This window comes from Gorilla gorilla, chromosome 7 (genome assembly GCF_029281585.2).
Source record: "Gorilla gorilla gorilla isolate KB3781 chromosome 7, NHGRI_mGorGor1-v2.1_pri, whole genome shotgun sequence".
Lineage (NCBI taxonomy): Eukaryota > Metazoa > Chordata > Mammalia > Primates > Hominidae > Gorilla > Gorilla gorilla.
Window position 1 is genome coordinate 149,006,129 of NC_073231.2, and position 13,791 is coordinate 149,019,919.

Here is a 13,791-nt window from a genome sequence, read left to right on the forward strand (position 1 = left end):
CGTTAAAGCCGGTCGACCTGGACACGGGGCCCTGGGATGACATCACCGGTGAACTGCTCAGTAGAAAGGGTTGCATAGCAGATCAATTTCTCAGCACCGTCCATGTGCCCCGCTGGACCAAGGGCTGCACGCGGACGGTGAAGTTCAGCCCTTCAAAGACAACCTGTCAGGTGGGGACCACACTTAAACTCCTTCAGAGATGGGGAAACCGACTCAGCCAGTGCCGGCGGCAGCTTGGGAGCTGGCCGGCTTCCTGCCTGTCTGGCCCTGGCAGCCCCTCAGGGTGGGAGGTGAGGGAGAGGTGAGGGCGTGCCCTTCTGATTGTATATGATTCTTCAAGAAGGTGGGAGAATTTCACTCCTTTTTGTGTCTTTAAATACCTCTTTCAGATAATAAATTCAGCATACAAAGACTTATATGAAAATTGGCTCAAGCCTCACCCCGGTGGGACGGCCTGTCCACGGCCTCCCTAGCTGGCCAAGGCTTCCCTCGGGGGTTCCAACGCTCCAGGGCTTCCTGCCTCCTGGGAATTCTCAGCTTCTCTGCAGTATCCCAGCCCCCAAAACAGAAGCAAGGCACAAGCAAGAGCAGCACACTTTACTGAAGGGTGGGGTGGGGGCGGGGGGTGCATCACAGAGCAGGTGGCCTTCTATGGAAAAGCCCCTTGGCTGTGTCCAGCAGGGAATGGGCACCAATGCCCAGGACCGCAGGCCTCCTCTCTCTTCCTGGCTCACCAGCCCTGGACCCAATTCCTCGCCATCCCTCGTGCAAGGCCAGCCTTTACAGGAACCACTGCTTTCCCTAAGGAGCCCAGGACCCAGCAGTGGCCATGAGATTGGGTCAGCCACAGGTGGCATGAAGCAGCAGTGGCCAGAGACCAGGCCTCGGAGAAACCCTGGGGTGCCTGCCAAGCGGTGTGGTGAGCCTGGGCCGTGAGACGAGCCGCTGGTGGAGCATCTAGCGTGGTGGCCGGTGGGTGTGGGAGGCTGGGCTGGATGCGGGGGTGCAGGGCTGAAACTGGAGCGGGAAGGATCAAGACATCACTCCAACATTCCCCAGGCCAAGTCTTCCCTGCCCCCTCACCCCACGGCACCCAGTCCCTCCGGGCCAGCCCACAGAGAGGTGTGGGCTTCCTCAACCCCTGGCCACAGGGAGTGGCCTCAGGAGCCCAACTCAGGGCCAGGAGTGGCCAGAGTGGATGTCCAGCAAACAGGCAGGGTGAGGGAATAGGAGGACTCCACTTGGCCTGAAGCAGCCCCCAGGGGCAGAGACAGCCGGGGTGGGGGCGAGAGGAGGCCAGCACGCGTGGTCTCATCTGTGAGTCTGTGAGGGCACCGTGTGCACTGCACGCTGAGCGTACAAGGGTGGGTGTGCACAGACATGGGCATGCACGTGTGGGTGTGGGCACGTGCACTGGGACACGCCAGTTTGTGCCAGTTATGTGCATGCCCCAGCACATGTGCGCGGGGCACCTGGGGTGTGCGTGTGTGAAGGAGCAGGGCGGGCACGGGTGTGTGTGCACATGCTGGCTGCGTGGGCACCGTTTGTATGCTTGTCTGGGCATGAGTGTGTGTGCACATGCTGGCTGCGTGGGCACCACTGTTTGTGGGTGTGTCTGGTGTCTGTGGTGTGCTCACAGGATTCCGGTACCTCCCCCCAAGCCCACCCTGTGATCTTGCTCATCTCAGCTCTCACCCCAACACCCCAAGTGCTCCTAAACCTCACCAGGACCAAGCAGCCCCAGCACAAGCACCCAACACCCCAGTGCCCTGAGCCCAAGAGCCCAAGAGCCTGGCTGAGCGCCCGCCCTGCCCCCAGCCCCTCCGCTCCCTCAGCACCTCATTCCCAGCTCTCTGCCAGGAACCCTTTCCCGCCCCCGACACCCAGGCTCAGACCCGGGTCTCAGGACTCAAAAGTGACTTTATTTCTCCACAGAAGACGCCCTTCCAGCTGGGCTGTTGCTTCACTTCCCCTCCGGGACCTGGGGGTCCCCCCCCACCCTCATCCCCAGGCCTCCTGCCCAGATGGCCTGGTTTCCTGGAGATGTCCAGCTGCCCAGGACTCAGAGCTGGCGGAGAGACAGGGAGGCTTCACGTCGGGGGAGGAGTGAGAGCCACAGGCCACAGCCACGGAGCTGGGCCAAGGCTGCCCCCAGCCCCAGCCACGCCAGGCTGGGGAGAGGGCAGCCACAGGCTCAGGGGAGCAAGCTCAGAAGCCCCATGGGAAGGAGGAGACATCAGGGTCCAGCCCAGAGGAGGGCAGGCCCCAGGCTGAGCAGGAGCCCCCCGGCCAGGGCCCAGGGACTGTGCCCTGCCCCTGCTGCCCCATTGCACAAATCCTTCTCGCAGCAGTCCACGTCGACCTTTAAGATCCCAGAGTTAATAAACCCCATCAGATAGTCTGAGAAAAAGTGTCGCTTAACGAAGTCGCAGGAGGAGGCACACATCTTGTTCACCGAGTGATCCTTCCTGCCTGGGAAGAGAAAGCGTGGCCTGGGACAGGGGCTCCTCCTGGGCCCTCTCTGCCTCATCCCGAGGACCCAGCCCAGGCCCCTCCGGGTCAGCTCGGGGCCCCAGTAGGCAGAGCCGAGTCCCTCCACCCTCCCACGCTGGCCTCAACTAGATGAAAAGGGCCACCAAGGAGCCAGGGAGGGACAGCAGGGCAGTATCCTGCCTGCCGCCCCACGCTCTCACTCTCGTCCCAGGCCAGGGGGGCTCCGAGGACACCTCTGACCTCTCTCAAGAGCCTGGCTTTCAGCACATTCCCCACCACCCTAAGTCCCAACTTACTGCTGCTGGGATCGGTGATTCGGACACTGGCACACACCGTGTCGGACGGCTGGCACTGCTTTGGGGTGCAATGGCTGGAGTTGGTGGTCAGGGTGCAGTCCTGGCACCACAGGCCATGAGCTGGGCAAGGCATGGGGAGGAGGGTGACCAGAGGCACTGGAGTCCAAACCAGGCAGCCCCCTGCGTCCCTCACCCATCCCCCTGCTGCAGGCACTCCTGGGAGAGCCCTACCCCACAGGAGTGAGCAGGCCCCCATGACCCCTGGAGGGGGAGCAGAGGCCCTGGGACAACTGTGCCCCATCCTGGCAGTTTGAGGGGAGCCCCTATGGCCCCTCCCTGGCCCGCATGCACGTGCATGCGCACACACACACACACAAACACACACACGGGCTATACAGACCCCACACCGACAGTGCCCCCCTCACACTCCCGCCCCGCCTCACATATCCCCCCCAGAGGTCCGTGGGTTCCAAGCTGTGAAGGACCAAACTGGATTTGAAAGGAGGCCCGGGAGGCTCTCAGAGGTGACGGATGACCAAGGGCTTCCGTGCGGGGCCAGCCGCCCACCAGTTCCAGGCCCTGAAGGAAGAGCGCTGGAGAGAGCCCAGTGCCGGGGCAGAGGGGCCGAGGGCCGGGCTGGGGTCGCAGGGGTCCCGGAGGGGGCGTGGGCTCTATGCGAAGTGCGGTGGGAGCCGTCAGAGGGTGGCAGCCCCACACCCGGCTCTCCCGCGGCGCCTCGGGCTCTCCCAGGCACCTGACCCAGCCCGCGGGCCCCCTACTCACCGGGCGCCGAGCACAGCAGGACGGCCAGCAGCGCCAGGCCGAGGCCCTTCATGGCTGCAGGCAGCATGCTCCGGGTGGGCCTGGGGGCGGCGCGGGGGCTTGGGGCGCGGGTCCTCTGGGGCGCAAGCCTGGAGGGGAGAAGCATCGGTCAGGAGACCCCAAAGACCCTCTCCTTTCCCAGCCTCAGGATGCAACCTTCTCCCCGGAATCCAAGGCCGGGGTCCGCCCGGAGCTCGCAGAGCCCCACCCCCAGCCCCTTCTCCAGAGCGTCCGCCGTCACAGCATCCCCGCCGGGAGACGTCTGGCCTCCGGGGCGAGGTGACAGCTCGAGACGCCCCCGCCCCGCGCCGGCACCTGTGTGGGGGAGCGGATGGGGGGCGTCGTCTTCTCCCCGGGGAGCTGCAGGTGCGTCCGGACAGGAATGAGCGGCAGAGGCGGGAGCGGGTGGGACCTGCCACTGGGGGGAGGGGCGCGTGCCAGGTCCCCACCCCCACCCCTGGGCTGGGGGGCCGGGAACCCCGGGCCGAGTCCCCTCCCTTGGCCTTCGGCGCGCGCCTCGGCGCTCACCGCGGATGGGGCGTGGAGCGCGGGCCTCGGGGTCGGGGGGCTCACTCACATCCCGGGGGTGTCCGCACTCCGGGCTCGGGCGGCGTGCGCGGCGCGGGGAGCTGTGCCCTTCGGTCTCCCTGCGGACCGGAATCCGGGCGCAGCCTCGTCTTTCGGGGAACGCAGCCGCAGACGCGGACCCCGCGCGAGGGGCGGGGCGGAGCCGGGGCGGGGGCCGCGCGGGGGGCGGGGGCGGCTGGGAGACGCGCGGGGCGGGGGGCGCCCGGGGCTCGCGGCCCCCACGCAGGTAGCTGGCCCAGGCCCTCCGCGCCCCCTTGCTAGCGCGCGCGCTCCCTCCGGTTCCCGCTCCCTCCCTCGCGGCGCCCCCTGCGCCTCCGCGGCCCCTTACCCAGGCGTGGGCAGGATCCCTTCCCCCTCTGCTTGGCTGAGATCCCCTTGGAATTTCTCGGAAGAACGTTTACTGCGAAAGGAAGCAAAATGCACAAAGACGCAGAGAGGGGGAGGTACCCGGCGTGGCGCCACGCGCAGGTCCGGGTTCGCAGACCCCTGGGGTCAGACTCCCGCCCTGGGGCCCCGCCCTCCCCCTCCTCCCCGCCCCTCCCCAACCTCATACCCGTTTCCCCGTTTCCCCGTTTCCCCGTTTCCAGTGGCTCCAGGCCGTTCTCCTCCCCTGAGCATCCATGAAGACCCCCACCAGAAGCCGCAGCCCCAGGGGCTTCTGTCGCCAAATACTCCCACACTCGGAGGTAAAGGTACAAATCCTGGCCAGAGCATCCGAGCCTTGGACCCGTTTCTCGGCTTCCTTGGCCTTCCCGCCCTGCCCTCCAGCTCCCTAAAAGCTGTGCCTTTGCACGTGTCCCTGTGCCTGAAATCCGCCTCCCCGGGGCAGTGGGGAAGCCCCGATCTGCCATCGTGCCTTTGGTCCTGCTCCCTTTCATTTGACCTGAAAATATTTACTGCATGCTCCCTGCTGTCCTAGCCCTGCCCTGAGCCCTGGGAAAGGGCATGAGGAGAGAGACCTGGTTTCTGCCCTCCTGACTCTCACCTTGGACAAATGGTGATGCCTACTGCAGCATATCTTTGCAGGATGTGACAGAGCTAACATTTATTGAGCATGTACTATGGATTCCACCTGTTCTAGACACTTCATATTTATTATCTCGTTATAGTCTCACCACAGCCCTGCTGTGCAGATAGTATCATTTCCATCTCACAGATGAGGAGACTCACACGGAAAGGCTGCGCTCCCTGCTCAGGGTCACATGGTGACCCAGCTGAAGTGGGAACCCAAGCAGCTTGGGCTACAGGGACTGCACACCTCCGCTCCATTGTGGCTCCAGAGGGGTGGAGGCAAGGACGAGATGGACAAGAGACCACCACAGGAGCGTGCTTTGCCTCAGGGTCAGGGAAAGCTTCTCCCAGGACCTGATATTTTAGCCGAGAACTGAATGAGGAGTTGAGATTCATAAGGTGCAGAGGGCAAGAGCTAGATCAAGGTTCAAACACAGTTCTTTTCAAAACATACAGAGCTCGCACGAAAGTAAAAGAAATCTGAGTCCATAAAGAAAGAAGTAAATAGAATAATGGACTCCCAAAGTCTGCCCACTGAGCAGGAGGCAGATGTGAAACTCACAGTGGTCCTGGGCAGACCTGGACCACCACCGGGTCTGAGGTCCCGGAAGCAGAGCCTGAGGCAGGGATTCCAGAGCAAGCCCTTTGGTTGGAGGTGGGGGTAGCAGCCCTGGGGAGTGGGGAAGTGGTCCAGGGTGGGGAAGGAGGCTGGCAAGCATGTGGTACTCAGCAGCCCCCCCGCAGTGGGGAACTGGAGCCTGACCCCAGAGAGGTACTCTGGGAAGTGGTGTAAACTGTGAGCCTCAGGTGAGCTCACCCAAGGGATGAGGGAACAGGTATTTCACAGCGACGCCCAAGAGTCATTGATTGAGGGCTGCCCCGAGGGATGCTTTCTCCTGCACCCTCCACTTGGCACCCACACAGAGCCCTCCGGGGAGCCAGGGTGGTCCCAGGTCAGTAGCATCCCTGCTTGCAAAAGCAAAACCAACGATGAATACTCTGGAGAAAGCAAGCCCCAACTTAGGGACTGGGGTTCCCACAGATTTAACTGAATCAAATATGAGTTCAAAATGAAAAATCAGCACGTCTAAAGAAAGCAAGCCTCCAAGTGAGACTCAGCTGACAGTGACGAGCAACAGATTTAAATCACCACAAACTTTCTAAATGGAAAATATCAAATATAGGATATAAAATTAACCTATTTGTTATGCTTAAGATATATTAAAATAAGGAACAAAGCACTATGAAACCAATCACCATGCTTGTCAGAAAAAAATAGAACCTCTAGAAATGAAAAACTTTTCATTGAAATGAAAAGGTCAGCAGAAACCTTGAAAGAATTACGGTAACTGAAAGAAGCCAGTCACAAGAAAACACATTGTGTGGTTTTCTTTTTATGAAATGTCCGGAATAAACAATCCAAGAGAGACAGAAGGTAGCTTAGTGGTTGCCTTGTGCTAGAAGGGTGGGATAGGGGAATCAGTCCTCCTTAGGGACTGGTAATAGGCACTACTAATAAATAAAGTGATAAAAGCACTCATTTAGGAGTGATGAAAATGTTCTAAAAATAGTGATTATGGTCACACAACTCTATGAATATACTACAGACACCTGGCTTGTATATTTAAAAGGGTAAATGTTATGGTATGTGAATGATATCTCAATAAAGGTGTTTAAAAAAATACTCAGCAAACAGATTACACAGCAAATTAAACACAATTGAAGAGGGAATTCATAAACTAGAAGATAAATCTTTAAAAAATTACCAAGAATGTAGCACAAAAGATAAGGAAATAGAAAATAGGAAAAATAAGTTAAGAAACATAAAAGATGGTGTTTTTCTGATGCCCACTTAAGTCTGGGCAAGAAAAGAAGAAAAGAAAAAACTAAAATAAAATAAAACAAAAAGATGGTGTGCAGAGAGCTTATGGAAGTCTGGTTGAAATCTCAAAGGAAAGAGAGTCAATCATTGAAGAAGTTATGCCTGAGAATATTTCAGAACTGATAAAAAATAAGTATGCACAGAGAGGCACAACATGGACTAAATAGAATAAAGAAAAATAAAGTTTAGATGACAGAGTGAAATTGCAGAAGACCTTTAAGCCAGCCAAAAAGAAAAGGAAGATCAGCTCCCAGGAAACTGCAATAAGATTGCCAGCAGAATTCCAGGAGCCCCAGTGACAGCCAAAGGAGAGGAAAATCGGATCTGTAAAGGGCTCAGAGGGAAATAACTGTCACTAAGAACTTGATATATTTTCCAAAAATAAGTGTAAAATAGAATTTTCAGAAAATTAAAAGTTTAGAAAACAACTCAATAGCAAGAAAACAAATAGGCCAATTAAAAAATGAGCCAGAAGCAGAATAAACCTTTCTCAAAGGAGGACATACAGTACCATCAGGTGTATGGAAAAATGTTCAGCATTATAATCATCAGGGAAATGCAAATTAAAATCACAAGGAGAGATCACCTCCTGCCTATTAGAATGCCTGTCATCAAAAAGACAGAGATAACAATTTTTGGTGAGGATGTGGAGAAGAGAACCCTTGTGCACTGTTGGTGGGAACGTAAATTAGTGCAGCCATTAGGAAAAGCAGTATGGAAGTTCCTGAAACAATTGAACATGGAGCTACCTTGCCACCCAGCACTTCCAGTTCTGGGTATATTACCAGATAAATAGAAATCAGTATCTTGAAGAGAGGCCTGCATGCCCATATCCGTTGCAGCACTATTCCTAACAGCCAAGACATGGAATCCACTTGTGTCCATCAGCAGATGAATGGAAAAAAGAGAAAGTGACAGAGAGAAAGAGAGAGAGATTAGATAGATATAAGCCAGGCTCGGTGGCTCACACCTGTAATCCCAGCACTTTGTGGGGCTGAGGCGGGAGTATCACCTGAGGTCAGGAGTTCAAGACCAGCCTGGCCAACATGGCGAAACCCTGTCTCTACAAAAAATACAAAAATTAGCCAGGTGTGGTGGCACGTGCACCTGTAATCCCAGCTACTAGGGAGGCTAAGGTAGAAGAATTGCTTGAACCCAGGAGGCAGAGGTTGCAGTGAGCCAAGATCACGCCACTGCACTTCAGCCTGGGTGACAGAGTGAGACTGTCTCAAAAATAAATAAATAAATAAATAAATAAATAAATAAATAATTTAAAAATAAAAATATTAGATAGATGTAGATCTATAAAGTGTTAAAATAAAGATTATGAAACTGATGGGATGCACTCTTTGTGGCAATAATATTCCAAATTATAAATAAGACCTAAGGCTGTGGCAGGCAAGGATTAAGTCACACACCCCTAAACTTAAAGAATAAACTATGTTCTAACCATAAGGATTTTTCTTTTTCTCTAGCAGCTAAACAAACACTGGCCACAAAAAAAAAATGATATGTGTGCGAGGTGATGAATATGTTAATTAGCTTAATTTAATCATTATATAATGTATACATATATCAAAACATCACATTGTACCCCATAAATATGTACAATTATTATGTATCAAACTTTTATTAACTTTAGATAATTTTTTCAGATGAATAAAAATCAGAGACATTTAGAGAGCTTACCACTAACAGCCCTTCCCTAAAGACTGCACTTCAAGAAGAAAATTTGTCACAGAGAGGTTAGGGCCAGGTATGGTGGCTCACACCTGCAATCCCAGCACTTTGGGAGGCCTAGGTGAAAGGATCACTTGAGGCCAGGAGTTTGAGACCAGCCTGGGAAGCATAGAGAGACTCCATCTCTACTAAAAATTTTAAAATTAGCTGGGTGTGGTGGTGCACACCTGTAGTCTCAGCTACTCAGGAGGCTGAGGCGGGAAGACTGCTTGAGCCTAGGAGGTTGAGGATGCAGTGAGCTGTGATCGCACCACTGCACTCCAGCCTGAGGAACAGAGCAAGGCCCTGTCTCAAAAAAAAAGTACCTGGCCAGGCGTGGTGGCTCACACCTGTAATCCCAGCACTTTGAGAGGCCAAGGCGGGGGGGGGGGGGGGGGAACACTTGAGGTCAGGAGTTTGAGACCAGCCTGGCCAACATGGCAAAACCCCATCTCTACTAAAAATACAAAAATTAGCGGGGCATGAATGGTGGCTCACGCCTGTAATCCCAGCACTTTGGGAGGCTAAGGTGAGCGGATCATGAGGTCAGGAGATCGAGACCATCCTGGCTAACACAGTGAAACCCTGTCTCTACTAAAAATACAAAAAAAATAGCCGGGCATCGTGGTGGGCGCTTGTAGTCCCAGCTACTTGGGAGGCTGAGGTAGGAGAATGACGTGAACCCAGGAGGCAGAGCTTGCAGTGAGCCGAGATCGCGCCACTGCACTCCAGCCTCTGTCTCAAAAAAAAAAAAAAAAAAAAAATTAGGTGGGCATGGTGATGTGCACCTGTAATCCCAGCTACTCAGGAGGCTGAGGCAAGAGAATTGCTTGAACCCGGGAGGTGGAGGTTACAGTGAGCCGAGACTGCACTACTGCCCTCCAGCCTGGGTGACAGAGCGAGACTCCATCTCACAAAAAAAAAAAAAAAAAACAATTACATGAGTGGACCTTTGAGAAGGCAGGCTGCCTTCCGCCATGGCAGGCTTCATCCATTCAGCAGAAGGCCTGAATAGAATGAAAGACTGGCCTCCCTGCGGCAGAGTCCTTGGACTCGAACGGCACGTCAACTCTTCCTGGGTTTCCAGCCTGCTGGCCCTGCAGGTTTTAGACTTGCCAGCCTCCTTCATCCTGGAAGCCAATTTTCAAAAACCTCTCTGCACGTGTGCATCCCATTGGTTCTGTTCTCTGATCAATGCAAGGAGGGCCCTACAGCAGAGGGCTTGCCAGCCACTCAGGGAGTTGCAGCTCTGGGCCCCTTTCCTTCCATCCTCCTGGTCCTGCCCTCCATATCAAAAGACAACTGGCCAGAGAGAAAAGCTTGGGAATGGCTTTGAGGTACACGATCAAAGACGTCTGCAGAAATGGGAAATGCAAAGGGTTGAAGAGAGGGATGGATGCTATTGATCGACATCTCAGAAGATCCTCTGACTGCCTTATGGAGAATGGACTGGAAGGTTCTAGAACAGAACAGGGCAGCTGGTGAGGAGGACGTGGCTGGGACCAGGGCAATGGCCATGGAAATGGCCATGGAAGTGGGTGGGCTTGCAAGGCTTGATGAAGTCTCTGTGCAGGACGCCTGCCTCCTGGGCCGGGAGCTGGGGATGCAGATGGGCCGAGGGTGTGGGGCTGGGAGGAATGGTCACTAGAGAGGTGTGTGAAGCACTTTCTTAAGTCAGAGATGCCTGGGAGGCCTCCAGCAAGAGAACTCAAGGACATCAGGGTTGCAGAAGAGAAGCCTTGGCTGGAGACAGACGTGGGCATTGCTAGCACAAGGAAGAGAGCAGACACAGTCGTCTAGGAAGTGGAGAGGGGAAGGAAGGTCATCTAGGGAGGAAGTGGGGAGGGGAAGGAAGGTCGTCTAGGGAGGAAGTGGGGAGGGGAAGGAAGGTTGTCTAGGGAGGAAGTGGAGATGGGAAGGAAGGTCGTCTAGGGAGGAAATGGGGAGGGGAAGGAAGATCGTCTAGGGAGGAAGTAGGGAGGGGAAGGAAGGTCGTCTAGGTAGGAAATGGGGAGGGGAAGGAAGATCGTCTAGGGAGGAAGTGGAGAGGGAAGGAAGGTCGTCTAGGGAGGAAGTGGGGAGGGGAAGGAAGGTCGTCTAGGGAGGAAGTGGGGAGGGGAAGGAAGGTCGTCTAGGGAGGAAGTGGGGAGGGGAAGGAAGGTCGTCTAGGGAGGAAGTGGGGAGGGGAAGGAAGGTCGTCTAAGGAGGAAATGGGGAGGGGAAGGAAGATCGTCTAGGGAGGAAGTAGGGAGGGGAAGGAAGGTCGTCTAGGGAGGAAATGGGGAGGGGAAGGAAGATCGTCTAGGGAGGAAGTGGAGAGGGAAGGAAGGTCATCTAGGGAGGAAGTGGAAAGGGGAAGGAAGGTCGTCTAGGGAGGAAGTGGAGAAGGGAAGGAAGGTCATCTAAGGAAGAAGTGGAGAGGGAAAGAAAGAGGTCCCCAGGCCCACTCCTGGAGGCGCTGGCCATGGGGTCCTGCCTTAAGTAGCAGATGGCACGGGCTCTTCTTGCCAAGGGTGCAGCACAAGCCAGGCCCTGAGATCGGTGCCTGATGCCCACCACAGCTGTGAGCCTGCCCCATGTGACACTGACCGCGCAGGGCTGAGTCTCAGGGCTGCCCTCAGGCTAGGGTGCTTCCGTCATCCACATAGGTTGGCTGGAATCCCAGCAAGGGTTCACACTCTGGGCCCTTCCCATCTCCAGTCCTCTTGTTCCTGCCAAGCCACCACCCTCCCCTTTAGCCAAGCCACTCCCAAGGGTCCCAGAGCCACCTCTTCCCAGGCAGGGCCCACAGGTATCCTCCAGCAAAGTCCCACCGAGCCTCCTGCTTCCAAAGCACTCACTCTTCCCTCCCCCAAATCCACCTCACCCTGCACCCCTCTAACTCCTTCTCAGCTTCTCCTCTCGGCCTAAGTGTTCCCTCTGACCCCCAGATCGGGTGTGTGGAGGGCACAGGGGCTCTGGGGAGCACAGGAGCATGAGGGGACACCGGGGCTCTGGGAGGCCACAGGGGTGCAGCCCCTCCATGTGGATCTTGTCCCACCAGGGACCGTCGGCTCCTTACAGGTGGGTATCTTGTGGACGTTGCTGTCACCGGCAGCCAGGGCAGGTCCCGACGCAGAGCCCCTGGCTGCACTGACGCCTCTCCCGGTTCCATTCCTGCCCATCATCCTCCTGCTCACCCTCCCTGGGTCCAGGGTCAAGGCCGTAAAGAGGCCTGAAGAGGAAGTTTTACCAGGATCAGCCACAGTCTCACACCCACTCCCACACCTGCCACTTCCTCCTGTATCTCCACCACCCCCTACCCCACACCTTCCTCCCTCTCAACCCTGGCTCAGGCAGTTCCTCTCTCTGCAACGTCCTCCCCTCCAGAGCCAGGACACAGGGAGCTCCTCCCAGCCTGTCCTTTCCTTATGCACTGAACAGTCCCCAGCACGCCCTCCGGTGGCCTGGGCACACAGTGAGGGTCAGGTCTCAGGCCCCTGCATCCTCCCCGAATGTCCCATCCCTCTCAGAACCTCACACACGGACAGTCAGCCTAACCGTGGACCTCTCCCTGCCACCTGACCATGAGCCAGCACGAGGCACCTCGATCCATCCCCTGGAAAGGGGCTGCAGGGATGTGTGAGGCAGTGAGAGACCTGGGCAGTCAGAGACGTGGTCGGACAAGGCCCCTCCTGGGGGACACTGAGCCAGGCCTGAGGGCTCTGCGGGTTCTGGAGGGAGGAGAGAGCAGGGGATGGAGCTGAGTGAGGGCAGGCTAAGGGGGATGGAGGACGGGGGGCAGCTGAGGTCACAGCAGTGGCAGAGATGGCTCAGGCTGTGTGCTGGGAAAGGGGCAAGATTTTATACTAAAGGCCACAGGGGCCAGGGAAGTGTTTGAGGCGGGGTGGTATTTGGGTCCAGCCGTGCTCGCCTGTGTTTGATGTGTCCGTTTCAAATTTCACACTGCCTTTGCCATGGGACAGCGGACAAGCACAGGTGCCCTGGCACAAGGCTGGCCTCTGCGTCTCAGCTGGACCCAGAGTCCCTGTATAAGAGTGGGGGACTGTGGGTGGCACTCAGTGGTGGTCCCTGCTGACCACAGCCAGTCTACTCCTAGAATAGGAATCTCTGCCAAGTTACCCTTCAGAGACTTGAAAGTTCCCTGCCAGGCCTCGAGCAAGGCGGGCCCTACCTTCCAGTGCCTAGGTCTGTGGGATGGTGGACAGGCTCCAGGGGCCCCCAGTGCTCCACGCCCCTGCGGCTCTCACCCTCAGGGACTCCCCTCCCCTTTCACACAGGCTGCTCCTGCCAACTTACTTCTGATGAAGCTAGCACAGCAGAGTGACGGGATGTGGCTCCCAAGATCCGGTTACAAAGCCTGTGGCTCTGTCTTCGCTGTGCTGTCTGGCTCTCTGGCATCCTGGGGGGTGCTGGCTGCTGTGCTGGGAGGAAGCCCCGTGGACAAGCCCAGGTGACAGCGATGAGGGGCTGAGTCAACAGCTGTGCAAGTGAGCTGGGGAGCAGATCCCCTAAGCTGAGCCTTCAGATGAGCCTGCAGCCCCAACCCAAAGGCTCTGTACAACCCACGAGAGACGGCAAGCCAGAGCCACCACAGAGCCTGGATTCCCGCCCCACAGACACTGAGAGAATAAACTGTGTTGTTTTAAGTCCCTGTGTTTTGGGGCAATTTGCCACACAGGAAAAGACAGCACAGGTGGGTAGGGCCTGGCTTGTGCATAACCTGGGATGGGGCAAGGGGTGCCAGGACACCCAGAGAGTCATGTCTAAGCGGGGGCAGAGCCTACAAATGCCAGAGGCTGAGACCTGGCTCTGGGCTGCTCTTGGAGCAGAGACCCGGCTCTCCCCACACTGGGCTCGGTTGCCAGGGAGACGGAGATTCCTAACCCGGTTTCCAGGCTACTCTGCCGTCCTCCCCATGCACGTGGGTCGGTTTCACCCTATCAGGATTTTTGCAAACAAGAATAACAACCGTGGTCA

The 13,791-nt window shown here is 56.3% G+C and overlaps 1 protein-coding gene across 7 annotated transcripts; it reads right to left on the reverse strand.

Annotated features, from left to right (window-relative positions):
- Positions 1–1,902: 1,902 nt before the first annotated feature.
- On the reverse strand, positions 1,903–13,368 carry LY6H (lymphocyte antigen 6 family member H). 7 transcript variants are annotated; one of them, XM_055348390.2, is made up of 6 exons: positions 13,111–13,367; positions 4,528–4,599; positions 4,189–4,258; positions 3,573–3,700; positions 2,790–2,909; positions 1,903–2,472 (listed from the first exon to the last, which is right to left on the reverse strand). In XM_055348390.2, coding segments are annotated over exons 3-6 (486 nt in total). In that variant the 5' UTR covers positions 4,191–4,258; positions 4,528–4,599; positions 13,111–13,367; the 3' UTR covers positions 1,903–2,236. The 7 variants fall into 7 exon arrangements, with proteins under 7 accessions (XP_055204365.1, XP_055204367.1, XP_063565638.1 ...); XM_055348392.2 differs by lacking the exon at positions 4,189–4,258 and having other exon boundaries at positions 13,111–13,368; XM_063709568.1 differs by lacking the exon at positions 13,111–13,367 and having other exon boundaries at positions 4,528–4,688.
- Between the last annotated feature and the right edge of the window lie 423 nt (positions 13,369–13,791).

What these genes read in the sequence shown, in the direction of transcription:
- LY6H (XM_055348390.2), bottom strand. An exon ending in CCTGCTGTGCTCGGCGCCCG is followed by an intron (nt 2,910 to 3,572) that starts GTGAGTAGGGGG and finishes TGCCTTGCCCAG; the next exon opens with CTCATGGCCTGTGGTGCCAG. An exon ending in AATCACCGATCCCAGCAGCA is followed by an intron (nt 2,473 to 2,789) that starts GTAAGTTGGGAC and finishes TTCTCTTCCCAG; the next exon opens with GCAGGAAGGATCACTCGGTG.